At 41.8% G+C, this 27,995-nt stretch overlaps 1 protein-coding gene across 2 annotated transcripts; it reads right to left on the bottom strand.

Moving 5' to 3' along the window:
* Nucleotides 1-14: 14 nt before the first annotated feature.
* On the bottom strand, nucleotides 15-27,216 carry dpysl3 (dihydropyrimidinase like 3). 2 transcript variants are annotated; one of them, XM_058627369.1, is made up of 14 exons: nucleotides 26,984-27,216; nucleotides 18,727-18,815; nucleotides 17,162-17,346; nucleotides 15,871-16,035; nucleotides 15,641-15,702; nucleotides 14,346-14,426; nucleotides 11,721-11,789; nucleotides 10,630-10,750; nucleotides 9,645-9,801; nucleotides 9,083-9,224; nucleotides 7,445-7,615; nucleotides 4,726-4,905; nucleotides 2,702-2,873; nucleotides 15-402 (listed from the first exon to the last, which is right to left on the bottom strand). In XM_058627369.1, exons 1-14 carry the CDS (start codon nucleotides 27,020-27,022, stop codon nucleotides 308-310), a joined length of 1,728 nt encoding a protein of 575 aa, XP_058483352.1. In that variant the 5' UTR covers nucleotides 27,023-27,216; the 3' UTR covers nucleotides 15-307. The 2 variants fall into 2 exon arrangements, with proteins under 2 accessions (XP_058483352.1, XP_058483353.1); XM_058627370.1 differs by having other exon boundaries at nucleotides 2,720-2,873.
* Between the last annotated feature and the right edge of the window lie 779 nt (nucleotides 27,217-27,995).

Genomic DNA, 27,995 nt, shown 5'->3' with positions numbered 1-27,995 from the left:
ATTTATGGATGTGGATTATGTGTTTTGTGCTTTGGCGGAAACTTCAATCCTATAAGTAGCCAAATCCAAAGACCCACTTTAAAGATTCCCAAAATTCCCCCAGGAAAAGGGATACTGTTCTCTTCTGAGCAAGGTAGCATTGCGGCAGGTAAGGCATGAGGATTCAGTGTGTTGCTCTTTTAACATTTAACTAATCATGGTCCTCTGCATCTCCTCCTCCCTCCCTCACTCCCTCCCTCCTTCCCTCCTGCACTCTTGCTGCTGCCGTTTTCTGGAATGCATCCCCTCCTCCTCCTCCTCCTGCTGTTTAACTGAGGGATGTGATGTTGGAACGACCACCGGGGGGCACTACAATACGGCGGCCAGCAGGCCTGATGGGGATGTCGTCTGGGGCGGGGGGACCTGGAAGGACAGAGAACGGGACAGTGAGTGACGGATAATCAAATCAGGAGCAGGACAGAACATGGAGGGACACTGCCGTACATTTTGAACATCTTGAAATTCGACCTTTTTAAAGTGTCAGGGTCTCAATAAAGATCCGGTAAGGTTGTGTCTTTATATTAAGACTTCCTGTGATATAGGAGGGGCTTGTTTTGCGTTTAAATGCACGGATTCTGATCGTGTGTCAAGTCTCTCAGACTTTACTGCTTCACTGAGTCACACTATTACTTTCCAGGAACTCGAGGTTTTCCGAGACATATTATTAGTATTATTAGTCTGATATGTGGTGTGTATCTATATATACAGGGTATATAATTGAAATGTCAAAGTAATAAGAATGTCAGAGACTCCAAAAGATGAGCCAGAGCCTCTGATGTCAGACGATGATACACTGATACATCTAAGTCCTTTTCCAGAGAAGTAAATCAACTCTGCAGGTGATGAGCCTGTAAAACACACATCATCACCCACGAGGGAACTCACATATGTACATACAGTAAACTTGGAGTCAAGTGGGTTATTTCCTTTTTAGTAGAGGTCACTTTTACTTAAAAAAAAAAGCGATACAACCCCGGGCTAAACACCACTTTTATTTCAGCCATTAAAACCAGCTGCAGTCTCTCCAGGTTAAACAAGGTCACTCCCACTGATGTTCACGTACACATGGACACGTTTAGTCCGTCAGGGAGAGCGGACAGGACAGAAGGACCGGCTAATAGCAACGGTTGCTGTGTTTGATTATAGAAGTGTGGAAACACTGACGATCTGGTGTTTCGTGATAGCGCACATGTGTACGGAGTCGACGCCGTTTGGGAGCCTGACAACAACCATTTCTCACATTTGCTTTTTTAAAGCTACGCTAATCCGGCGCTGACCTTAAATATGGGCACAGTCGCACTCGCACTCAGCAGCTCGGAACAGATGTTGGACGCGGACACGTCGTGTTGTGTCCTCTCTTATTAGATGGGCTTCCTCTGCAGTCTGTGCTTAAATACTTGGACTTGGAATCTTGCACACTGTATATTTCAGGCGTTAAGCCAACACTCATATCCTGTGTGGGAGGGGAAACTTCATTTCTTAACCATGAACTCTGTGAATAAGGCTATAGTTACAGGTCTTAAAGCCTGGAAAAGTCATTTATTTAAGACCTGTGAGATGACATGCGTTATTAAACAATATAAATAGAAATAAAAGTGGAAAAAATGTAATAAAACTGGACAAAAGTATCCTCTAATTCATGTAGGAGTTCTCAGAACAACATGAAACACTAATGTTTGTCTAGAAAATATGTAAAATCATACATGAAAGTACTGTTTGCATGGTTTTAATCTGGTGTATGTTTAGTTCACGTCAAACTACACTAAACAGAAAAAGGGGAAACAACGTGTCGTTGTCTGTGAACGACAAATTCTCATGTAAACACATCCACTTCCAAAGAAGGGAGCGCGTCTACACTGAAGCCAAGCGCATACCATACCGTTCATATCATCACACTGGAAAAAAAAGAGAGAGATAATGAGAGATTATTAAGTTTCTCTATGGCACTGGTTCACAAACTAGTTAGCAGGCCTCCCAAGAGGAGGATTGGATTTATGCAGGGGGAAAAAAAAAGAAAAGAGAGATTGGTTGCTTCCCTCTATCATTGTTGCCTTGAGCAATCTGAACATGTAGTGACACAGAGAAATGTTGTGCACAAATGTGCAATTCATTTTGAATTAGGTTGAATAATAGGTTAAATAAAGTGGGTCGTCATATAAAACGTTTGGAAAACACCACTCGTCTACAGGCCTGAGACTCTACTCTGTTTCCACTAGCATGACTCCACTCGCCTCGGTTATTTTGTCTTTCCACTCGTGATAGTACCTGTTACTTTTTTTAGTACCTGCTCTGGCGAGGTTCCAGGCGAGCTGAGGAGATACTATGCCTGATGACTGATTGGTCAGAGAGCCATCACAGGAAGAGAAGTCCGACACAAGAACCCGAAGCCGAACAATGCCGAACTATAGATCCGTTAAAAAAGACTTAATAATCCTAAAAACGTGGGTTAATCTCCAATAATTACCAGGGAAAATCTAAAATCTCAATATTTAACACAGGAGTCTGGTGTATCCGGTCATGGATTCAGTTACACTAGTCACTCGTTTGTGTGTGTGTGTGTAACAGTGATGACTCCGCCCACGTTGTTTGTACGTACAGTGGAAAAACAAACTCAGACGTAGGACCAGACGATCAAGGGACTGTATTAAAAAGCTGGGCTCACCGCATGCTGCAGGGTTACCTGCTAGACTAAATCCAGACTGATGCAGGTTTCTGACGGGCTGTTTGGTCGGGGAGGTGCGCGCCGACGCGGAGGGCGTGCCGCCGCGCGACATGGAGTACTCGGACACCGGGCCGTCGTACATCCCTCTGGGCACGGCCTTCAGGACGGCCAGCTGCAGGGAAAAACAAACGGCGTCAGAGGGGAAAAAAGGATGAGTAAGAACAAAGAGACACTGTAGCGCTTGGTACCACAAAGTCCACACACACACCTGTTGTGTGTTATACGGTTGTTTGTGTAACTGTTTGTGTCTGAATGATAAATGCATTTTTTTTGAAAGCTTAAGAACCAGATCCAGATTTTTACTCTCAACAGAAACACACAACAGAGGTTTGTGTAAAGTGAACTGAAACTCTCTGTATTGAACACAGTCACTGTCTGTGTGTCAGCGGTGAACCTCAGTGGAATCTTGGAAGCTGAGTTTTTAAAAAAGAGACATCTGTGAGTGAAGAAAGCATAACACACTGTGACCAAGACAAACAGCAACGTTTCTGCAGCTCCACTTTCTCACCGGCAGCCACTAAGTTGTTGAAAAGTTAAGATTTAAAGAGGGAAATTGTCACATTCTCTACAGATTGTTTTGAATATAACAAAGTGAGTGATGGCCCCCTTTTCTTTTTTTGTGTGTGAGCAGATACAGTTACATAACAACGGCCCAACTTATCTCAGGCTTTTATTGTAACACAGATTTATTTATTAGACCCACTGAGAGATACAGTATATCATCCAGCTGAATTATTTTAGGTCTGTTGCTCACTATTCTCTTTGTTTGACATGAGATTGAAAACACTCTCTTGTCCAAATGATAATATAAAGACTGGAACTTAAAGAAAACAGTTAAATGGACATTTTCAGGTGCTGTGACAGAGTCTGTTTGGCCTTGTTTACATATTTTATGCAAAGATAAACTGGCTTTAATGTGGTATCAGTTTTAAAAGAAAGAGTTAAGGGTGTTTTAACCAATGCACAATACTGTTTTTTTTTTACAAAAAAAACCCAATTTTTCCAGTTTTTATCAAGTCCAGTGATGACCTCATGTGGTGCCAGGGTCAATCAATCAAAAAAAAAGAACTGCAAAAAAAACTATATTACACTGTGTTTCCGGTAGTTTCATTAAGTTATAATAAATGATTTCTGTATGTTTCTGTTGTATTAATAGATTAATTTCACATCATAAATACCTTTATATTGTGAACTATTTGTCTTTCCGTATCAAAACAAACTTTTATTTTGAAATGCTGTGAAATCTCATTCTAAATATTTAAATTTCAATGTCTTTTTCCTCAAAAACTCTGACTTTTTTCCACTTGACCGGCCAAACTAGACACTCAGTGGCCCCCAGGTCATTTGAATTTGAGACGGTCATGCATATGTAAAATAAACCTGTATTTCAAATGTGTTTTAAATGCTTTAATGTCAGACTGGAAACTGGAATAAAACTTTATTTATAACCGTCATGTCAAATATTAATTCTACTAACCTGCTATTGTCATATTGGCTATAACAGATACTGGGGATTATTAAGCATCCATGTGCTACCTTTTACTTTTATATGGCTTTTAGACTCATTAGACTCTTTAAATGTGTGTGGTCGGCCTCTTTTGGAAAACTATCCCAATTCCTTGACCACCTTCACTGCACAGCACTTTTAACTGATCCAAGAGGTAAAAGTGCAGTCATCAGCATGTGGCTGAACTTTGGAGGCTGATGTCAGACTGAGTGCTCCGCCCCTCCTCCCCCTTCTCCCCCTGTGTGTGTGTTAGTCACTTGTTTAAGTGTGATCATGAAAAGCAACATGTTCGTGTTTGTCTTCATCTCGGCAGCATCTTTGGTGTGTTGTGAGTATCCCTGCGTGCATTTCTTGGCACGGCAATAACGACGGCTTACTTTTAACGCAACTGTGTGTTGACTTTTGTCTTTATATGCTTAGGCATTCAACTTTGGACAGTGCACAGTATGTCATTTACCTGCTTCCTGGCTTTAACGCGCTTGTAGGCAAAGTCAGGGAAGGCAGAGCAGGGAATGAAGCGGCCGGCGCCGGCGGTGGCGTGCAGGTTTCCGTCTTCCAGAACAATCTTCCCCTGGCAGATCACCACCAGTGGGGCTCCGCGCAGCTCCATGCCCTCAAAGATGTTGTACTCGGCCACCTAAAAGCACAAATATACATTTATTATTCCTCCAGCAGTAACAGAAAACAACATTTAGATAACTAGCAACTGTTACTAATGTAATATTATCTAAACTGTTTACTGTATAGTATACATTTTAATTAGGTCAGACTGACCTAATTAAAAAGTGAATTCACAAGAAATACATTTAAATGATACAAAATAAATACCAATGGTCTGAAATAAAAAAAAAGCATGTGTTTATTAGGACATCAGTGACTTAATTCAACCTTTGTGATGAATTAAGGGACAGAGGAGTTGTAGAAAGACACCAGCAGGGGGAGCTATGCGAGGCATTTCTCCTCCGCTATCTCACCATTAGTCAATCTTTTGCCGCAGTTCATCATTCATCACTTTGTTTGTTAGTACAGTTGTTCTTTTAGGCATGAACAAACACCTGCTACAATGAAGCTGCTCTGTATTCCTTCACTTCTCGCTCCCTCTCCCCTCGTTCCTCCTCACTTTGCTCTTTCCAGTTATCTGTTTTTCATCCCCTCTTCCTCTCCCTCCCTCCCTCATTCTTGCTTGATTTATGAAATCAATTTCATTTTTCCCTTGCATCCTATTCCAATTATGCCTCTGCCAAATGTTTTTTTTTCTCTTTCTCTCTCGACATGTTTGTGATCTGAGACGGTCCCTTCCCCTCATTCCATTGTTGATGATTTCCTCTGCACACGGCCCCGTTCTCTGCTGCCATCCAAATTCAGGCCAGAACAGGACATAACTAAGACTGTGGAGTGTGAGCCAAACATGATGTCATGAGTGAGTTGCTGCCTGTTCCGCATGTGCATATACGCTTCTTCTTTTTTTTTTGTTATATTGACAAAGAAAAAGAAAACCCAGAGAAGATTTGATACACTGATTACAAATGAAGACGACACAGACAGAGCATGTAATGTTTCGTAAACAGAGGCAGACATTCCGCTCCAAAAACACAGTGTGCTGATAAACAAGGCTGCTCCCGTTTGGTCCTAAATCAATCTGTCCATTTGGACGGATTTACTGGAGCTGGGAGTTGCCATGCCCTGCTCTGCTCTGCTCTTCTGTCAGTTGGAGCAGCATCATTATATAACAAGCAAAAGAAAGCGTACTATTCAGAGTCCAGTTCTCTCTCTCTCCTACTAGACAAACCAGCGTTTGACCTTTAAGCAAGTGAAATTAAAAAGTACAAGCTTCACTTCATCATACCTACAGCACAGCCAGCCCAGGCATTATTCCCTCGCTTGAGGTTTTCTGTAAAAGCATGACTCGGGTCCGGCTTGTAAAACCTCAATTTCCTGTGGGCATGCTTCCTCTGCTGCTGCTGCTGCTGCTGATGCTGCTGCTGAGTGGCCTGTTTGGGATCCTCTAATGTCTATTTAACGGTCAAATCTCATGACTCACATATGCCAGGTGCAAGGCCCTTCACATAGACCTTCAGGGTAAAGACAAAAACACTTGAAATGGGATATTTTTGAATAGAGTGGATTAAGTTTTTTAATAAGAAAGGAAACAAATGTTTCTAAAATAAGCTTGTTTTTTTTTGTGCAGATGGTGCAGATTTTCATTGTACTTGTAACATATACTACACCAACTTTGGAAAAAGTAGCAAGAGGACGAGGATACAGTTATTAAATGTGATACACTGTACTTTGCAAAGGGGGGAAAAATGCAACAGCTGTTACTCATTACAGGTTACTTACATTTCTCCAAATATTAATATAAGAAAATGAACTCATCGTCAATTTGTAGTTCACAAATCTGAGTGGGGGGAAGTTTTTTTGGACGGCGCCGCTGATTCCCGTTCAGATTGCATGTTAAGTGAGACATTTCCCATGAATACAAATGTCCTCCGACCAAAGCTGTTTTCCACTTATGAAATGCGTTTGTTAGCCAACAGGCAATGTGTACAGATGTTCCAAATTCTCAGGGGTTAGCGCAGGCATTTGAAACATTGGTATTTACTGTAACATAATCCAGTGCAATGAGGGACATTCTTTAAACCTAATATGGTTTTCCAATCATGACATTTGGGATCATGCGTACAAATGAATGTCAGTCTCTAAAGGGCTTTGTGTGAATTGTTTGCATCGTGGAACATATGTTCTGTTTTGTGCTAATTTTCTATATTAATCCATATTTTCTGTGAGGGGTTTTTGGTGGATTTAGTGAGGCTCAACTTTACACTGAGCCCAGCGTGAGTCACATCCACTGAGACTTTATTTCCTCTGAGATAAACCGTGAGCTCTTTGGAAGCTGCTTATAAATAATGCGCTCTCTCTCTCTCTCTTCCTTTCCATTGAGAGACACAGATGTATCTCGTATAATAGTCTTTTTTAATAGCACTTAATGTCCTTCAGCAGCTCTTTCATACTGTATCAATACTATCCTAACATTACTTATGGAAAAGAAAGTCATCCACTCCGACCAAGTTCACGAGGAAAAGAAGAACCGCCGACGCGATGAGAGCTGGATTTGACTGAAACAAATCCTCAATACAAACTTTAAAGTGAACACCACTGTGCTGCACCGTACGTACCGAGTTGTGAGTCTTGGCAGTGATGGTGCGGATGGAGTCTGTGTCCCAGATGACGAGGTCCGCGTCAGAGCCGACGGCGATCCGGCCCTTTCGAGGGTACAGGTTCAGGATCTTAGCCGCATTCGTGCTGGTCACGGCCACGAACATGTTTTCGTCCATCTTACCGGAAGTCTACATGGGAAAATAGGGAATAGTCAGCATTTGTCAAAAAAATAAAATGTCCTTCTACATATGGATTAGACATGGAGATACAATATTGAGCTGTACATGAAAAGGATTCTCTGTTTATGTCCATTTCAAACATCCTGACATCAGGAAGTATAAGTAACATTTAAAAGGAATAGTTAATCATTTTTGGGGACATAGCCTCACTTCCCTTTTAGCCGAGAGTTAAGTGAGAATGATTTAACACTTCATAGCATAATGTGTGGGTTCTTTTACGAATTCAGTTTCCTCTGATTTTATTAGAGAAGCTTCGGCCAAATATTTGAACTAGTCTGAAATAATGTACTGGCACTTTCTTTCGGCCGCTAAATAATCCATCCGTTTGTTGTGTATAAACTCTGGAAAAAGTTGGTGGCGAGGAAGTCCGCTAGCTTAAATGCTAGCGCGTTAATGATAAAGTCCGCTAGCTTAAATGCTAGCGCGTTAACTATAAAGTCCGCTAGCTTAAATGCTAACATGTTAGCTACAGATTCCCCTAGCTTGAATGCAAACGTGTTAGCTATAAAGTCCGCTAGCTTAAATGTTAATGTGTTAGTGATAAAGTCCGCTAGCTTATATGCTAATGTGTTAGTGATAAAGTCCACTAGCTTAAATGCTAACGTGTTAGCTATAGAGTCCCCAAGCTTAAATGCAAACGTGTTAGCTATAAAGTCCGCTAGCTTAAATGCTAACTTGTTAGCTATAGAGTCCCCTAGCTTAAATGCTAATGTGTTAGTGATAAAAATGCTAACGTGTTAGGGATAAAGCCCGCTAGCATAGCAACCCACTTGTTGCCTGTTTACTGGTGTCATCTAACCTGGAAGTCTACCACTCTACCTACCTTTTGCTCATTGGCTCATTGACTGTTTCTCTGTTGTGGCATATTTTGTACAGTTTTGTACAGTTTCAGACGTCTGAAACTACAGAACACACTCTGTCCTTTAACACTACACTTGTGCTGTGATAACTATCGGGAAAGAGGGAAAACAAAATAAGGCAGTGTGCTGTACCCAAGGGTCAAGGCAAGGCCAGACGTGACGATAACAACTGATAATGTAAAGAAGAGCCAGCGACAACCAGTAAATTACAGCTGGGAAGAAGAAGAAGAAGAAGAAGAAGAAGAAGAGAGTATTAACTGAAGAGAGTGATGTGAGGACAAAGAGTAAAAGAAAGATCTAAAGCACAGAGAACACGAGAACAAGAGTGTCATTATTTTTAGACGGCAGTGATGACAGAGACGTGGATCTTTGCTGTCGGGCTCAATCTGAGAGTCCGAGAAAAGTGGCTACAGATGACAATCTGTGTCGGGTGGAGTGCACGTGAGAAATAAAAATAAAAACTTAAGAGAATGAAGTCACCCCGTGAATCTTTTATTGTCCTCGTCCCTCTCATTCGAACAAAACCTTGGAGAAAGAAAACGTAACCACTCCTCACCACAGCTTTATCCCAGATGAGAGCCATTCGCTCCTCCACTCCGTTGACACCCTCCGGAATCTGAGTGAAGTCGTCCTTGCCAATGGCCTTCTGGGCCACGCTGAATGTACAGTGAGCACTGCCAGTCACGCTCAAGTCTCCACTGGAAGATAAAGAAACATTCATTTATAGATTAAGTGTTAAAAACGCACACCACAGTACAAAAGCTGGAAGTAATTGACATTTGCCTGGTGCCAGAGTTTTCTATTCCAGCAAAAGTCTTACCAATGTTTCCTGTTTTTAATTTGTCTCAGGTTCTTTTATTAGGTCACTTTGTCTCCTTCCTTGATCAGGTGCGTTGATTATTTTTGGACAATTCCAATGTCCTGAGGAATCCTTTTAGGAGGTGCAAACTTATGTGACTGATTGAATTGTATCGTGCGTTCTTTTTGCACAGAATCCATTACACTTTTACGAGTTTCCTGGCACTTGAAATAAGAATTTGTTCTCAATGTTTTATCCAGGGAAAAATAAAGGTTAAATAAAAAATAAATAAGCTAATTAAACCAATTAAACTAAGTACCTTGACAGCAGTGTGTTCAGATAGTCTGGGGTGGTGGGATCAGGGCTGAGAGGAGGTGATGTTACAAAAGAAGCTGCCTTGGCCCAGTTCTTGCTCCAGTAATGTGTCCCATCCGTCCCCAGGCTGGCTGTGATTGGCTCCCCAAACACAACATTTCCTGGAAAAAGAAATAATGGCAAAAATCTGTGTCAGTATCAAATGTAAAGTGAATCAAATTGATTTATTCCATTTTTTGAACGTGCAAGGCCCCTCAAGCAACTGCTTAACTTGTCAGCAGCATAATCTGACTCTAAGGCTTGGGTAATTCATGTGTGAGTGTTTGCAGGTGAGGAACCGTGTCTAATCTCCGAAAAAAAGCCGAACGGGACGCTTGGCAACGTGCAAATTTAATTTTGGCTAAATCATCTCTGAGCCTGTTGCTTCCTCTCACAATGGAGCAGCGTTTGAGTCCTGTCAACTACACTTGTCTGCTCCTGTATTCCTATTCTTTCACGCCTTGCACACGTTACCTGATCCAAACAATGGGGTAAAAAAACCCTGGAGGTGACTAATAAACGGCCTTCTGCACATTAAAACATTTATGATGGACAATTTCCTCAAGTCCTCCTCAGAGCCTCTGGAGGATCACCTCTTGTTTTTTTTTTTTACGACGAGGAATGGTCTGTGTGTGACAGCACAACCACAGAAATAACAAAGCTGAGCATTCCACTGGAGAACAGAATACCCTTCTTTTTTTCTTTCTACCGTCTGTCAATGTGTACCACAGCAGAGACGGTCAAATCTATGAGAACATAGTGGAACTGACATGTGCATCTAAGGATCAGACAGAATAAGAAAAAGGGGGTTGAATAATAAAAAATAAGGCTGAGTATGCTGCGGTCACGGCATTCAAAGGCTAAAATACTGTAAACAATATTATCTACTGGACTCAACATCAGGTTTTGTATATTTAAGACATTTTTGGACCTTTTTTGTGTGTCTTTACCTTTCTTGCGAGCCTGTGAGATAATGTCTGCAGCGCTCTTGCTCATGACTCGGGTCACATAGAGAGGACAGTTGGTTTGGCTGGCGATGGTGATGGCACGGAACACAGCCTCTGCCTCCAGCTACGAAATAGACATAGAGAATGTCTTTCCATTAGCATTTTCTACTCAAATGAAATATCTTAACCACAGCAAAAAGGATTCTCTGAAGCCATGTCATTTGAGTATTTCATTTAGAACCTGAACGCTAGCTTATAATTTGACTAACTGGTGAGGTTTGGGGTTTTATTTCGTCGCATAGAATAGTACATGAAATACAAGTGATTTTTCAATGTTTTGTGAACACAAAGACATAATTTAACCCGCACGTGTAACGTCCACATTCTCCTGTAATCACATAACTGCAACATGGAGCTTTAATAAGTTTGTCCATGTTTTTATCATTTATAAATGTGGACTTCACAGGCACACGCACAGAAACTAAACTTATATCCATTACAAATAGTTTCAAATCCTTTTTAATTGCTGGTCAGTCGTCATTTATTTGTAATCTTCCCTCAGACAAACAACACGTCTTGTTACATTAAGCAAATGAGTCTAACAATGAGTGATGTGATTCTACATGTGTTTTGTAGTCAGCGCTGATTATTGTGCACTCGACACTGATAAAAGCACTAATGCAACTTGGCTTTTACTCAATTGGTTTATGTTTCCAAAGCTTTTGAGTCTTAAGACTCCACTTAACTGCGTGACACTGTGATACTGGCGGTGACACGCTTTCACGCCGAGTGGAAAATCTCAAGTCAAGCCCAAGGCAGACAAGTTGCTGATTTGTGAGAACATGGCTTTCATTTTGCTTTTTTTTGTTTTTGTTTTTGTTTCACTGCAACAGTTGTTGTCAATTTGCACTTCTAACATGACTGGAAACAAATGTGTCTCACGAGAGAAGTGACTGTGAAAAGCACATTTGATTCAAACAGTTGAGAAGAGTCCGGGCGATTTACAATATTTTACACAACACAGACGGTAAACATTAAATGGAAGAGGTAGAACACCAAGGGCATTAAAAAACTGTGTGTGTGTGTGTGTGTACCTCCTCTGGCCTGCTGAGCACGTGTCCCTCTGGTCCAGTGATACCCATCTGCAGCATGCGCGCCTGCTCCTGTTGAACAAACACCAAAAGATCTGACTGTTAATTCCACTCAATTCAGAGACAATCACACTTGTTTTTTTCTGTTTGTGTGACCGTGGGGAATCCACACTGTGCAGAGAGGTCAAACCTAAATGACCTGAGGGCAACCAAGCATCTAGTTTGGCCAGTAGGGGGCCGGTCAAGTGAAAAACTATTCATATGAGCTTTAAATTATATCATGATGAAAGACCCGGAGGCTTTTATTTAAGTGTGGGCTTCACCACAATCTGTTTCATCTTCTTATGTCTGTGCTCGTAGCTGGAAAAAGTGAAAATATGTACTAGTGTCATTGACTTCAATTCAGTGTATTTATCTAATCACACCATTTTTTGGACTTATTTACTTAATAAGGCTGATAATTTGACTTGTTTCAAGAAAACTTAACATTTTCTTGATGCACTGAGAGACAATTTAGTTTTTCAATTTAGTCATTTTCTGTGAAAAGTGCTACATAAATAAACTTTACTTCCTTACTTACATTGTGATATTGCACCGACAGATATTTCATAGAATTTCAAAATAAAAGTGTCTGTGTTGACAAGGCACAATCAATAAAATTGTATTGATGATGCAAAATGAATATATTATTACAAAAAAAGAAATTCCTCAACAGAAACACTTAGTATCACCATACTTAATTGTCGCTGACTTGTTTCTCCATATATAGGACTTTGCTTTAATCAGTTTTATTCTAATACTAATAACGTTGGCACCTCCTTTGTAGAAATAAGTAAAATTAACAAACAATCAGCCCAGGCAAAGCATATTATTCAATTTTCCTTTTTTACCGTATACTCTATATGCAAAGTGAAGAGATAGTAGTAGTAGCAAAAAAGGAGATTAGGAAATAAGGAGAAAGTGTGCGTGATAAGACAGAGAGGTGAATTAAACAGACAACGAGGAAAGAAGGTAGAGGCAAAGATGCGGCGAGAGGACAGCTCGTAACCGGAGAACCCCGCGGTGATCCTGTGGTCACCGCACTCCAGAACACTTCTGCTGCGAGCAGGAGTGAGACCTGCTGCTGATGACAGACATGGAAAATCTGGACGTGTCTACAGAAACGCGAGTAATCCCAGCTGTGTTACTACAAGACGGAAAAGGCTTTAATCAACGTCGCTGCGCTGGAGACACTTCCACCTCCCCGAGCCTCGCTAAATTTAGAAGGTTTAAAATATTACACGACATTAAAGCCGGATCTTTGTTATATCTACACTACTTATTACAGATGAGGATTAATGGGCTGCTTGTTTGATTTCGGTGTTTAAAGTTGCACATACTGTAGAAAAGTCAGCACGACAGGAGGAAAATGTGATAAATGATTCTTAAAACAAAGACAAAAATATGAATGGGACGCCAACTTTAGGGAAATGTGGTAGAATTTTGCATTTATGCAAATTAAAGACAGACTTTTCTTTATCGGCCTTAAAGAAAATATAGATTCAGGCACTTTTAGACTGTGTTTTGCCCTATTTTCACTCTCTGAGACTCTGAGACGTTGGTTTTATCTTTTTTATAGTTTTATTGTATGACTTGATTATTTCTGTTGTTTTTATTCTTACTACAGGATTTTATTTGTTTTATTTATCTCTGTCTCTTGTTTCAGCTGTTGTTGCTTTTAAAGTGCTTTATAAATAAAGTTGGATTGGATTGGATTTTCATTACGAAAGAATAGAATAGAAAGCTTTATTGACATTGTATAGAATACAACAAAATACTGTGTAACCCTGGTTAATTTATACTAAAAAGCAAAACTAGTGGTAGAAAAACCGTCAAATAGAGAAGAATGACTGACATCAGACGGAACAGACATGTCCTCACCAGAGATAACCAACACTTACATTAATAAATATTTTACAGTTAATTGCACATGTGAGTCAGCATTCATTTCATGTGCACAAGTCGATAGTTGCCTTTTCAGGACAAAGTAATCAGGTCACTCTTTATTTAATGATATGTCTCTTTGAATTTTCCGATAACTTAGTTTCAACGTGTCCTTTCCATTACACACACACACACACACACACACACACACACAGGTCTAAACAAGGCATCTCTGTTAAGTCAGGACATTACTGTAGATGTACTTTTTTTATTTTATTTTAAAACTGATGGAAATCAGACTTCAGGCTGGATGACGAGCCAGGAATCAGATCCAACACACACACACACACACACACAGTGACACAATCCAGACACGGTCTGAAGCTCTGACTAATACCAACCTCTTCTAAATCCACCAACTATTATGGTTTGTTCACTTGCGTTTGTCCACAGCATGACACGGCTGTGTATAAACTACACCCACACATTACTGTCCCACACAAAACACATGAGTAGTGACTGCGTGTGTTTAGTCTGAAGGTAAAAAGTGACATGTGCAAAACTAAAACAGAACAATGAGGAAAAAAGGGGGGAAGACAAGGGGGGGGGGGGGGGAGTTTGAGGAATGTTTAAGAGGAATTATCTGTCTTTTTTCTTCTTGCACTGTGTCGTTCTTCTTTGTTTTTGTGTACAACCCTCATTTACCTCAGCAATGATCTCGCCATTTTCAGCATGGACCTGAGCGATGCCGCCCCTCTCTGCCAAGAAGGTGAAGACCTCGTAGAGCTGCAGGAGGAGGAGGAGGAGGAGGAGCGAGATGACAGTAAGTGTTTACACAAGTATACATACGACAGCCCTCCCTGGGTCAAACTGAAGCCACAATTTAAAAGACACCAACATTTAACGTTGATCTCTGTGCAGTTACCGCGTGTGGTCTCAGAAACGGCTAAACTTGTGTGTTGCTGTTGTTGTCGTCGTTGTTGTTGTTGTTGTTGTTACCTTCGCAGCTTAATTTCGCCTCATAAGATCATCCGACCAAGTGAGTTATTATAGCCCCAGCTTCACGAGAGACAGCGAGAGTCTGCACTGACAGTTATAACGCGTATAACATAATAACGAACACGCCGCAGACAGAGTTACAGCATGAGCTCACGCCACACATTACCGGCTGTACCGTGAGTTATAAAATGACAAGGTATTTAAATGCATAATGAAGATAAACGCTCAGCTGCAACTATAGTTAAAATGTCAGTTCTCAGTCTCATGAGTTTGCACAGACGTGTAAAAGAAACGTTTAAAGTAAAGTGGTCCTTTATGTTTTATTATTGTTTGTCTGTGAATCAACTGAACCCCTCACTCGCGTCCTGTGTGACAGCAGCTTGAAGTTAGAAATGTTGCATTTACTCTCTGCATCTTAAGGTCAAACCATGTTTACATCCTTTATGACCATCAGGGGAATCAAACTCAAATGACCTGGGGGCCAATGAGCATCTAGTCTGGTCAAGCGGGGGCCGACATAGAGGAAAAAAAGTGGCAAAAACAACTATTTAGTAGCCGGTGGGCAATATAAGATATTCATTATGATATTAGACAGAATTGTTTTGATATAAAATGATTCACAATAAAAACATATTTATGATGCACAAAAACGGAGAATTACATTTAAAATTTAGTAAATAATGACGAGGATAATTGTGATTAAAACAGCTTAAATATATGTAATTTCATGTTGAGTGTAATACATTTAATAAAGCAATGATTACAACCAAATGTCTTATTACTATTATAAAAATATTGCCGACAAATACATTGAGTCTTATATTCTGTCTCTATTCCATCACCTCGCACAGTGGTGGGCGGGCCGCATGTAATTGATTGGAGGGCCACATGTGGCCCCCGGGCCACCAGTTTGACACATGTGATCTAGATTGATTGATTTTGTATGTGTAATTCAACATTGTCGCCTCACATACTGCCATGTTTTGTCTGTGTTTGTGTACCTCACTGTTGGTCATCTGATAGTAGTCCTTGTAAGCCATGTAGACCTGGAACGAGTTCACACCTGTAAAAATAAAAAACAGAAGCTGTATTAAAGTAATACTTGTTTATATACCGTATATCATCATTTGTGTCTCCGATATTCACTTTTCTACAGCAACTAAAGTTAAAGGGAGGGATTTAGCCACATTGCGGAGTTAATTTGTCATAAGTCCTCCTGTCTCCGCCCCACCTTTCTCCTTGATGAGACACTCCAGCTCCTGCTGTACGCTGTCACTCCAGTGGGTGATGTCCACGTGGAGCGAGTAGTCGCAGCACGCCTTCTCGTCGGCCCACTGCCTCCACTGGTCGTACGCCTCCAGCAGACTGTTCCCGGGGTCGGGGATCACGTGGTCCACTGGAGAAGCGTGATGAATGGATGAAGAGAGGGAAAATACAAAGGGGAGAGATGACAGGTGATATGAGATGAAGAGGTGAGAGCAGATTAAATGAGGTCGAGGTTCGGGTGATGTCAGGATTATCCCCGCCCCCCCCCCCCCCTCCACTCCACTCCACTATTGTTTATCTTGCATAATCAGCTGTCAGTCTGGATTCTTAGTGTTCGGCCGGCTGGGACCAACCGTGTCAATGTGAATTTAGGTTTTGGACATCATTGTCTGGGTGTCCTTGAACAATTTGGGGACTCAATTCTACATTAAGACCATCCTTTACACTATCAACATAATATACCCAGTAACATTAAGGTATAATCTCACTGAGATTAGCCCCACAAAAGCAAATCTGCCTTCTTAGAACCACTGTGTTCCATTTTTATAAATTTTACGAGTGCAGTTTAGAATAAATAATCGACGATGGATTATTTATCCACACAAAATACAAAGAAAACCCTCTTCATGGATCACAGTGGGCTAAGTATCCGCCGTCTTACTCAGCTGTAACGAAGCAAATCCTCATCACCTGCCTGGATTCTTTATCTCATTAAAGAAGAACCAATCCTCTTATCCCGTCTTTACTGGACACGGCAGTCACAAAAAAAATGTTGTTGTTCACCAAACCACTGATTTTGTTCACTTTTGTGTTCACAGACACACACACACACACACACGGTCGTCTGTTTATGGAGACAGAGCTGATACTAATGAGACTCCGGGATCTACCAGCTGTGATCGGGTTTGCTCTCTGAACTTCGTGCACAGACACACACACACACACACACACACACACACACACACACAGAAACACACACTGTATGCAGACAAGCATGAAGACACACTCTGGTGCTCTATTTCTATGGGAATAGTGTTACACTAATACACTACACACACACATACACCCGCTTTCCCCACACACTGACTCCATTGTGTGGTCCTCTTTTAGGAGGGCTGCCAAAAATGAGACTTCGGGGTCTTTACTCTACCCTCCCTTCCCTTGTTCTCCCCCCCCTCAGCTTCTTTTCAGCTTTGGTCTCGGCCTGAAACGAATCCTCCGCTGTGTCGGACGAGCTTTTCCTCCGCAGTCCTTACCGACCATCGTTGTTCCCCCGGCGAGGGCGGCCTTGGATCCCTGAGCGAAGTCGTCCACGGTCGTGGTTCCACGGTAAGGCATCTGGAAGTGGGTGTGGATGTCGATGCCACCCGGGATCACCATCTTTCCCTGGGCCTCGATGACCTTCACGCCGCCAGGCACGATCAGGTTGTCTCCGATCTGCCTGTCGGGGGGAACACGACAAGGACAGAAGGTGTTTACAAGGCAGAGAGTGGGGATTGGTTTTTAGGGGCAAAACCACTTCCTGGTGGAACCATGAACCCAAAACAGCCAAAGTCAGCCACGCTTTAAGCGACACATTGTTACCATGTCAACGTGTCAACCTTTCACCCCAGACTCAGACTTTATAGAGGAAGACAGGCCAGCCAGACAGACAGACAGATAGACAGACAGACAGACAGACAGACGAGGCTGGCTGGCTGCCGCTGAAGCAGGGACCCGGGGTGTTTATTATGCAACACCAGGCTTTTAGTGGGTGCCTTTTTCCCTGAGCTGCCAGACTGAGAACGCCTTAGAGAAAGGAACAAAGGCTTCATAATTGGGGGAAATCAAGTGGGAACAGGAGAGGAGGAGGGACAGAGAGTGAGGGTGAGGACAGACTGATGTGAGAGAGAGGAACTCACCCAGTCTGGTGGTGCAGAGACACTCAGACCAGAAATAAAGTACGTTATTTTGGTCCCACTCTTGTAGATAAGGCTCAAACACCTTATAATCATAAGTTTCTTACTTGAGGAGGATGCAGATTATCATAATTATCATAATTATCATAATAAAATATGGTTATATGTATATAAATACCACAGTGTATGATGTTCTTCCATGTTTGCGCAGCACGTTCACAATTAAAAACTGCAAAATGTACACTCCTGCCTGGTTTGTCCCCTGCCTAAGGTACCGGTCTATCACAGGCTTATCAAAGGCTTAGAAAAACCCCCATACAACAATTACAAACATTAAAAACCAACATACGGAAGAGGATTAGTGCCACACACGGAAACAATATTTGAGTTCTGACTTTAAACTCAGAATTGTGACTTTAAGAATTCTGAAAATAAAGTCAGAAATTCTGAGTTTAAAGTCAGAAGTCAAATGTTTTTTTTCCTGTGTGGCACTAATCCTCTTCCGTACAAATGGAACCTCAATGACACATTTTGCACCTATAAAACTAGTAGAATCTAGTTTATCTGTGTCATCCACAGTGATTACTGGTCATGACACACACACACACACACACACACTTTGGTTTCACCTCTAAGAAGATTTTCAGAGAACCACATTTACCAGTTAAATGTGTGTTAATGGATTTTAATTTTTTAGATGTCCTTAATCTCCAAAACAGCAATGGACGTCAGTGACAGAGACGTTAATATCTGCAGCAGCCACTGCAGCACCTGCAGTCTCATTACAACGCCGTGGCTGAAACTGAAGGCGTTGGATACGACAGGAAATGAAGGGTAACGACTCGGTTGAGGATTGAAAGAAAGCACGAGGGAATAGATGAGAGAGCAGAGCGGAGCAGAAACGAGGACAGTGGAGCACTTACTTAATGAGGCCATCCTCCATGTAGATGTCGGCGTGAAAGGACTGGTCATCGTTCACGATCCGCCCGCCTTTGATCAGAAGCCGATCGCTCTGCAGAGAGAAGGAAGAGAGAGATGTTATTGTAATATATATATATATATATATATATATATATATATATATATATATATATATATATATATATATATATAATAATCATTCAATCAAATTCTCTTCCTGATCTTTTGTGATCTGCATTTGGAACTACACAAGCCGCCTTTTTTCTTTCCCCTCTGAGGCAATAAATAGTATTTTATTCATTCATTCAGGGCTGGGAAGAAAGAGGCCATTCTTGTCTGAGTAAACACATCCTGCACAGCTTCGCTCTGACTGTGGATGTTTCTTGACATTTGTTGAACGAGTCAATCAAATACTACAGCGATTAAAGAGCCGATAATGAAAATGACACAGTAGGTGTAGGTGGTTTAACCAATGGCACGCAGCTCCTTTAGTGTACAGTACAGTCATAGAAAACGTGCCGTGGTTCTTACGTCAAGAACTTCAAACATGTGACCGGTCTCTCTGTTGGTTGTCTCGTGTGTGGTCCGTGTGCCGAATAAATTCAGATGGAGAAAACTATTGATGCACCATCAAAGGGAAGCTTGTGATAATCATTACTGCTGCTTTCAAACTCGCAAAGAAGTCATTTTTCTTGGCAATAACTCGCTAAAAAGGATAATTGTGTGAGTGACATTATATCTCCAATCACAAGAAAGGAGATTATATTAATTTCATTATTCATTAAAATGACGTCCTGACACTGGAGAAGGAGCAGAGCTGAAGTGGCTTTGAAGGATGAATCGTGGATTTTTTTTGTTGGACGCCATCTTCCACAGCACAATACGATCCATTCATGGTTGGGATCAAAAACACGTGCCAGTACGCTGTTGGTAATTTTTTTAATCTCCAAACCACTGAATGTGATTTTTGAAGTTTCAAAATTGAATTTGAAACCACAAAAGAACACAGTCATCATGGGTGAGGGAGGCCTTCATGTGGCGTGATCGGGGCGTTGCTATGACGCCACGGTCACATATTGAATCCACTGCTGCTGCTGCGCCACCATGGACGAGCTCTAGCAGCCTGTTGTCATGGTGATCGGTTGGCTGCAAGAGGGGAGAGAGAGTGGAAAAGGGGAGGGGGAACTTATTGAACGGTGTGTTGGTGAGTGGCTGCATGGCTGAAGAGGCCGTGTTCAGTGGTCTGTAGGTATTTATTCACCTTATATGACACTGGACTGACTTTATTTGAGGGCTCGAGCTCTGTTTAACTGTTATTTGTGACACTACTCATATATTATTATTATTATTATAATAATAATATAATAAATGCAGATTTATAGAGCAGCCATTAAAACCCGACACCACCGACACCTTCGTGACATATGCTTCCTCGTGAGCTAATTTACTGTGAATTTACTTCACGTACATGTTAATCAAATGTTATCAACTCCCACAGCAGGTTACTTGTTGCCACTCTGAATATTTTAGGAGCTCCCTGATGGAGTTCTAACTGCACAGCCATATTCTCTATAAGTCCTGACAGCAAAATAACCATTTATATTTAATATTGTGTCATTTGAAGTCACTTTTTGATAAAATCATATCATGTATACACATAATGAATATGTTGATTATTCAATTTGTCCATAAAACATCATAAAAAGCATCAAATATAGAGCTGAAACAATTAATCGATTATTAATCGATTACCAAATGAGTCGACAACTATTTTGATAATCGATTAATCGGTTTGAAGCTTTTTTTCATGATTAAAAACAAGATTTCCGATTGTTTAAGCTTCTTAAATGTGAGTATTTTCTTCATTTCTTTGCTCTGAGTAACAAAGAAATCATTAAAAGTGAATCATTTTGGTTTGTGGACAAAACAAGACATTTGAAAACATCATCATTCCCAGGTTTGACAAACACCGGTGTTCTGATATTTTATGGACCAAACGATTAATCGATTATGAAAATAATCGGTAGTTGCAGCTCTAATCAAATACACACATTTGATTATCTGATGTTTGCCATGTTCTGACTGAATAATATATCATGTGATTAATCCATTCACTGATTGTCCGTGGGTCCTAATTCTTTTATGACAGCTCCAAAAAAAATCTGCTCCTATAAAGAAAAGTGTTTCCTCCAGATTAAGTAAATCATCATCTATGCCTCGGAGAATATAATCTAATTTTATATGAGGCTGTCCGTCGAACATGGATCACCTCAGTAATCCAGACTTCTCTGTTCTCACCATGACCACATGTGTGGAATGATTTACACGTCTGGCCGTGGACCCACCATTTCATCACTGCAATGAATCGCAGCCACTCCTTCGCACATCGGGAGAAGTTACAGAGTTGTGTGTGTGTGTGTCCGCTGAGCTCATCAACACACATGTGTGTTTCTCGTCTTGTGTGTTGTGCGATGTGAAGGCGTCTTCCAGCACGGAGACCACACCCTCAAACGACAACACGCTACAACACAGTCATCAGTGCCGAGAACGCAGCACCAGCATCGATCGCTCGCCCTAAAACTGTCGCTCCAGAGCAGAGCAGAGTCTCAGCTGCTCCGACTCCATGAGAACACTGTGTGTCAAATATGGAATCGTGTGGATTCTGACGTGATCAAACCTGACAGCAGAGTTATTTTCTATGGGTTTGATTAGATCAGAGCAGAGTTGCACTGATTAAATCATGACGATGAGTCAAATTGTCAACGTCGATATATGTCAGAATTAGTGCTGTCAAACCATTCAAATATTTAATCGCAATTAATCGCACATTTTTATCTATTCAAAATGTCTCTTGATTTCTTTTTGTCCCATTATTTTTTCTCATTTTAATGCTCTTATCAACATAGAAACGTGGATCTGCTTGCTTTGTGCAAATGTTTTGTTTTTAGAGACAATATCTCAGTCACCCTGCATATTGTGAGTTATTCCTCTTATTCTGAGAGCCACACAATAATAAGAGAGGTCGTGTATCGCCCTGCAGTGCTGTGAAATGTTTGTATACAATTGAACAAAGGGTCGAAATGAAGCACCTCAAATGATCAGCTGAGCAGCAGCAGAAGAAGAAGCAGCAGCAGCAGCAGCAGCACGGCCACAGACCTGCTCCTTGTATCTGATTTATGATACTGCAGCCACTGAAGGCCGTGCCAACATAGGCCTCTCTCTCTCTGGCCTATAACAGCCTGTGAGACCACAACTATTCTGACCTTCCATAGTTTCCCATGTGATGTTCCCTTACTGTCACTAGTGATAAGATATTCATGTTCATGTTCGGTGGAAAACTAGATGTCGAGACGCTGCTTGAATCGTAATAGAAGACGAAAAGAGCAATAACTTAAATTTCAGTTTGGCAGAGGGCGTGACACAAATCTGAGCTTTCATGAACACATCTGAAAGCACACTTCATGTATCTCAATGTAAAACAATACTTAAGTCTTGTTTGCAGACGGACACATGTGCAGCCACTTAAATGTGATATACGGAGCATAGTAAGCGACAGCTCGCCGTTTCCCAGTGTAGCCGCAGTTATGTCGGCGACGCCGTCGCCAAAGGACAGGAATTTACGCAAGATTCCAACCAAAATATTATTCTGACATTTAGACTTCCATCTTCCTTTTTTTATCATTTACTTCCTTCAGAGAGAAAACTTTTAAAAAAAAGTTAAAAGTCCATTTTAAAGTAGATTTTTCTGGATCATTATGGGAATAATCCACTTTAATGAACAGACACAGTCACAATGGGGTTGGAATTATTCTTGTTTTCCTTTTTTTTTCTGCTCTCCTGGCTCTTGCTCGTACGAATTTAACGGCCTTCAGCGGCTGATTCAAGACGGCGCTCACGGAAATCACAGCGACGCGTGTGCAACTCATCAAAAACTATAATACATCCTCATTATTACATCCAGTTATTACAGTGTCGCTGACAACTCACTGGGATTTGAACGTTTACAAAAAAAAAAAAACAGTGGTGACGTTGACACTGATGTGCTGTGATCTGCAGAGGTCACTGAACGCCTCATGTCAATGTTAAACCGGTTCTCCACAGTAATTGATTATGATGGATCGTGAAGGAGAGAAAACTGCAAACCTAACAGCCGAACAGCAGCACATACAAAAGACGAGTTTATACAGGGATGATGTTTAGCGTCAGTACTGGATTCATATTAATCGATTATGAAAATAATCGTTAGTTGCAGCTCTATTGCCGTCATGGGAAGAGAGGTCCGACATAACAACCAAACAATGCCGAACTGTAGATCAGTTAAAAAGACTAAACAATCCTAAAAAACCTGTGTTAATCTCCAACAATTACCAGCAGAAATGTCTAACTGATTCTAATGATTCAGTTACACTGAAAACAACTAGTCACTCGTTTGTGTGTTTTTGTCGAAACAAAGTCACTTGCAGTTTCACGCAGCCATGCAGCAATGACTCCGCCCACATTGAGTAGCCACTATTTTTGTAGTGGAGATGCAACCAAAACCGAGGTGAGGCGAGCCGGGACCATAGTGGAAAAGGGCCATTCATACATAAACCCGTGCAGGATGAGTCACATTTTAGTTCCACGCTCAAACATTCTGCTTTTTTTGGGCTATTTTTGACCCGAAAGCTCAGACGTGTGGATTTAACACAACTGCACAGCAAACTGATGTTTCAATAAAGACAGTGAGGCTTTTTATTTGATCTGTAATGTAAGCATTAGATCTCTCTACTGTGCGACTGTGACTCGCAACATTTCAGAGTTGAGTAAACAGCAGAGGGTTTTTTCTACTGTAAGTCACTGAGTGCAGGATTTCTTTGCGCTGCCAGAGAGTCAACAAATCAGGACGGCTGGAGGAGAAGGAGGAGGAGGAGGAGGATTATCAAACCTGTTGTCATGCAAACACTTCACCAAAAACAACAAACGAGGCCCATTCCAATACGCTGAAATCAGACCAATGTACACTGGCGTCTGTCTTCAATCTAAACAGATCGCATGAAACTGCGTGTTTCAGCGAGCCGTCACGCCGCTCTACTCCTACTGCTCTGATGCCTTCAAGGTTAAGTCATCATGGGAAAAAGTAAAAATAAAACCCATTTCTGGTGTTGAGCAGCTTATCTGGGAGATCTCTGGCAACAGAGTGGAGTTTTGAAAGGGGAAAGTAAACGTGTCTTATTCTTGAAGCACAGTGAAAACAAAGCACTTCACACTACAGGAAACTGTCAGTGAGCCAAAATAGATGACAGGATGTTGTTTCTGTGCGACCACGTCCACTGAAAACTCTTTTTTTTCCCCACTCCACTACGAACCAGACTGAAGGAAGAGGTGCTCAAAAAATGCAAACTCATAACAATAGTCCTCTCTCCAGTCCTCAGTGCTTTATTATCTGGAGAACACGACTGCAGAGCAGACCACAAGTGTCTGACACGGGGATATTAAGGGGGATAAAAACCTCCATTAAGTGTGACAGAGAGTGTGGGTGGAGGGAGAGAGAGCGAGAGAGAGGGAGGGAGAGAGCAGCGGGGAGGCAGCTCTGGAACAAGGAAGTCATCCTGAATGTTCACCGCTGCCTCTGCTTCAGCTCGGTTGCCTAGCGAGCAAAAAATATTTACTCTTTACCCAAAACTGCACAGGATTTTTTTTCTCTTTTTCACATTCTGGAAAAGTGAAAACAATGAGACGTTATCGCTCTAAATTAATTGCAGGGGCTCGGGTCCGAGGCCAAAGTCTTGCTTCTTTTTTTTTTTTACTGGAATGTTGATCCTGTGATAGGCCGAGGTGAAGTCGTGTAAGCGCGTAACCATGGCGACGGCAAAAAAAAGGAAACCTGGATGTGATTGGGCCAGACAGCTTGAATTACACAGTCCTCCTCCTGCTGCTTGTGCATGACACAATCGTAACGTGTGTCAAATGACATCGCTGTGTTTTCCTGCCATCACAACTGTATACCGGTTGCCATGGCGAGTCCCACAGCAACATCTGGGTGGCCGCTCGGTTATTATGTTTGCACTAAAGCTCACGTTGCTGCCTGGGCTATGGCACAGTATACGGCGTGTGGTGCGGCGGCGGTGGTGGCGGCGGCCCTCGTTTTTGCAGTGCCACCGTCCGTCTGCCCGTCCTTCTGTCCGTCTGCCGGGTTTTTCATGCCCAGAGATGACTGTCGCAGCTGGAGCAGATTAGTGATGACATGATGTTGCCAGCCTGGAACAACACTGAGGCCTCAGTGAGAGCATATGAGGCAAGGGAAGGAGAGCCACACCTAGAAATGTGACGGAGCCTGGCCGAGACGTAAGGAAACAGCTGGAATAGAAATGGACAGAAGCTGGGATACAGGGGGAGGAGGCGGGGGTGGAGGAGGGTCATGGTACTTTTGTGTCCTATAGAAAATCTCTAAACTTTGATCACTGTGTCTCCATCTGTCCTGTGAATGTCACATAAACACCACAGTTTGTAAAGTGTAACAGGATAATAAAGGCGGTGTTTTATGTCTTTAAGTGAACAATGTTAACTGATGTCTAAAAACTATACGACACGATGTATCCAGATCCAGGTCCTAGTGCTTCATACTCAGGACAGGAATCTTTAAAAAATGAGTCACAATTGTACTCGTTACCGACTCAAATAACGACTCAAATGTTGGACGATGTCTTGTTGAAACGTTGTTGCTGCTTAAGATCGGTTTGCCTCCCCCGGTGGTTGGTGCAGGTACCACACACACACACACACACACACCCCTTTACAAACTGGAAACCACTTCCACCGGAAATTAAATCTTCATTTCTATTCTATTTATTATACATTTAATTTGTTAAATACAGTCTGTGAGTTATTGTAAGTATTGTATTGTATGTATAATTGTTTGTTTTATGGATGTAATTTAGCAAGTGTGCCAATTCCGGCACATGTGCAGTGACGCTTTCTACAGATATGTCGACTCACGTGCGCCGTCAGATAATGAGACACATGAATGAAATACACGCCTCATCATAGATGTAGAGGATACAGATTTCCTCCCCCTTTCTCTCTGGTTCACCATCAGTCGAGAGAAGGGCAAAGACAAAGGCTGTGTCACCCACAGCTGCATCATGGCCAACACACCCCAGACTGCAGCCTGCAACTGCAACAATGAAGACTGGAGGGCAGTCATTTTGGATTCTCTCTCTCTCTCACACACACACACACACACACACACACACACACACACAGAGAAAAGAAGTGGGAGAGGTTTGTGACACAAACCAACAACTGGCAACACAACCACCACCATCAGCTCTCTGCCTCCACCCCTGATGCTGGAGTCTGAGTCGCCTCATCTCAGGGGCCGGCCTGGCTCATTAGAACATCTCGTAGAAAATGGGCGTGTATTACTCCCCCCACCCCCCCTCCAACCCCCACCTCTCTTTTTCTTTTTATCCTCCTCACTATTCTCACTCCCTCTGCACCAGCCCTGCAACACCACCACCGTCCCATGTCTGGTGGTCTGCGGCTGACAAGCTTCATTCTTTACATCTGAATAAATAAATAAATAAATAAATGAATAAAGTGGAAATAATGAGCTGATGCCACATGACTCATTTCTTTGTCATCTCATGATCACAATAACAGGTCCATACTATTATCAGGATGTCAGTGAATCAATGTGCATTAAAAAAAGAAAAAAAGGAAGTACTAAGGCCCAGAATAATCTCTGTTAGAGAGATGAAAGGGTTGGGCTAAACTGGTGATCATGTGATTTCCCTTTGCTTTAATCTAATGGAAAAGACACGAACATGTCAAATAGCAACAAAGCTCATTAAAAACAGTGTGTTACTGCATGCTGAAGAAGGATCGGAGCACATTCAATCCCCGCAGATTGTGTGCATCACAGTGATTTTTAAGGGCGAGCCGGCGCGCGCGTCACACGCATGGATCCGCGCAACAAAGAAAGCGCGAGGACACCTTTAAGAAAACGCCTTATTTCCCTGCGCGGCTGTCACTATGGCAGCCGCTCATTCTGTCTCAGTCTCACTGTGCGCAATTTTTTTTTTCCTTTTTCCTCCCGTTCATTCTCTCTGCAGTCTCTCACTCTCACAATAGAACACACACACACACACAGAGATTATAATCCCGGGTGGAGGATCTGGTGGCAGCGCGCAGGGGGAATAATGATAATAATAATCACGTCTCTGCTGTGATGAGCAGTGATTTGCATCAAAGTTGCCACAGAATAACTGTTTTACTCACTGTGATCTTCGGGATGTTCTTTTTCCCTTGATAGGACATTGTTTCTTTCTCTCTCTCTCACTCGATTACACCTTGAAAATTAATCTGGTAAAAAAAAAAACGTTATTCCCTCTTATTCCTGGATGCTGCAGCGGGCCTGGGATCGCGTGGACGGATGGGAGCTTCGGGGAATGGTCGCCCCTCTGTCAGTGCGATGTAAAGTGCCTCGCGCTGAGCTATAGGAGCGTCTCTGCTCCACAGTCTCGCGGCCCCTCCCTCAATGAGCTCGCACTGAGAGCTGCAGTGCGACAATCTTGCCACTCGGGGGCGCAGTGGAGCAAGAACCTGCAGCCATGCGCTCACATTGACAGTTATTTATAATTAAGTATAAATGGGTTTTCGATTATTTATTGTATGACTTGTTCATTTGTGTTTCAGCTGTATATAAAGTGCTTTATAAATAAAGTTGGATTGGATCAATATGTTATTTGTAGTTTATATTATGTCAGTTTCCCTGAATCCTGAATCAAAATCATTTCACTGGGCCACTGAATTACTAATAATAAATAATTTTATCCATCAAAATCTGATATATTTCTTGTGTCAAACGACCGTTTTAGATGAAATATCGTCCTCATCATATTATACAGAAGTCTTTGTTCGTCACAGATCTGCACAAGTGTCACACAATCACTCGATTATTTATCGATGAATCGGTTTGAAGCTTTTTTCCACGATTAAAACAAGATTTCTGATTGTTTCAGCTTCTTCAAATGTGAATATTTTTCTTTGTTTCTTTGCTTCATATAAACAAAGACGTCATTAAAAACTCAATCATTTTGGTTTGTGGACAAAAACAAGACGTTCGAGAACATCATCATTTCCAGGGTTCGACAAACACTGAACAACATTTTATGGACCAAACGATGACTCGATCAATCGATTATGAAAACAATCACGAGCTGCAGCTCGGGTTTGTCACATATCTGCACTAATGTCACATGTTAAATATGGCATTCAAATGAAAATAAGA

The sequence above is a fragment of the Solea solea genome, chromosome 4 (genome assembly GCF_958295425.1).
Source record: "Solea solea chromosome 4, fSolSol10.1, whole genome shotgun sequence".
In the NCBI taxonomy this organism is placed as follows: Eukaryota; Metazoa; Chordata; class Actinopteri; order Pleuronectiformes; family Soleidae; genus Solea; species Solea solea.
The sequence above is the reverse complement of the archived record's forward strand: the minus strand, read 5'-3'. Positions and strand labels throughout refer to the sequence as shown.

Excerpts from the sequence above, each read along its gene's own strand:
- dpysl3 (XM_058627369.1), bottom strand. The coding sequence starts at position 27,022 with ATGTCCTATCAAGGGAAAAAGAACATCCCGAAGATCACA. Across the intron at positions 9,225-9,644 it reads CTGAACACACTGCTGTCAAG|TGGAGACTTGAGCGTGACTG; the intron begins GTACTTAGTTTA and ends TTTATCTTCCAG. Across the intron at positions 4,906-7,444 it reads CTGCCAAGACTCACAACTCG|GTGGCCGAGTACAACATCTT; the intron begins GTACGTACGGTG and ends TTGTGCTTTTAG.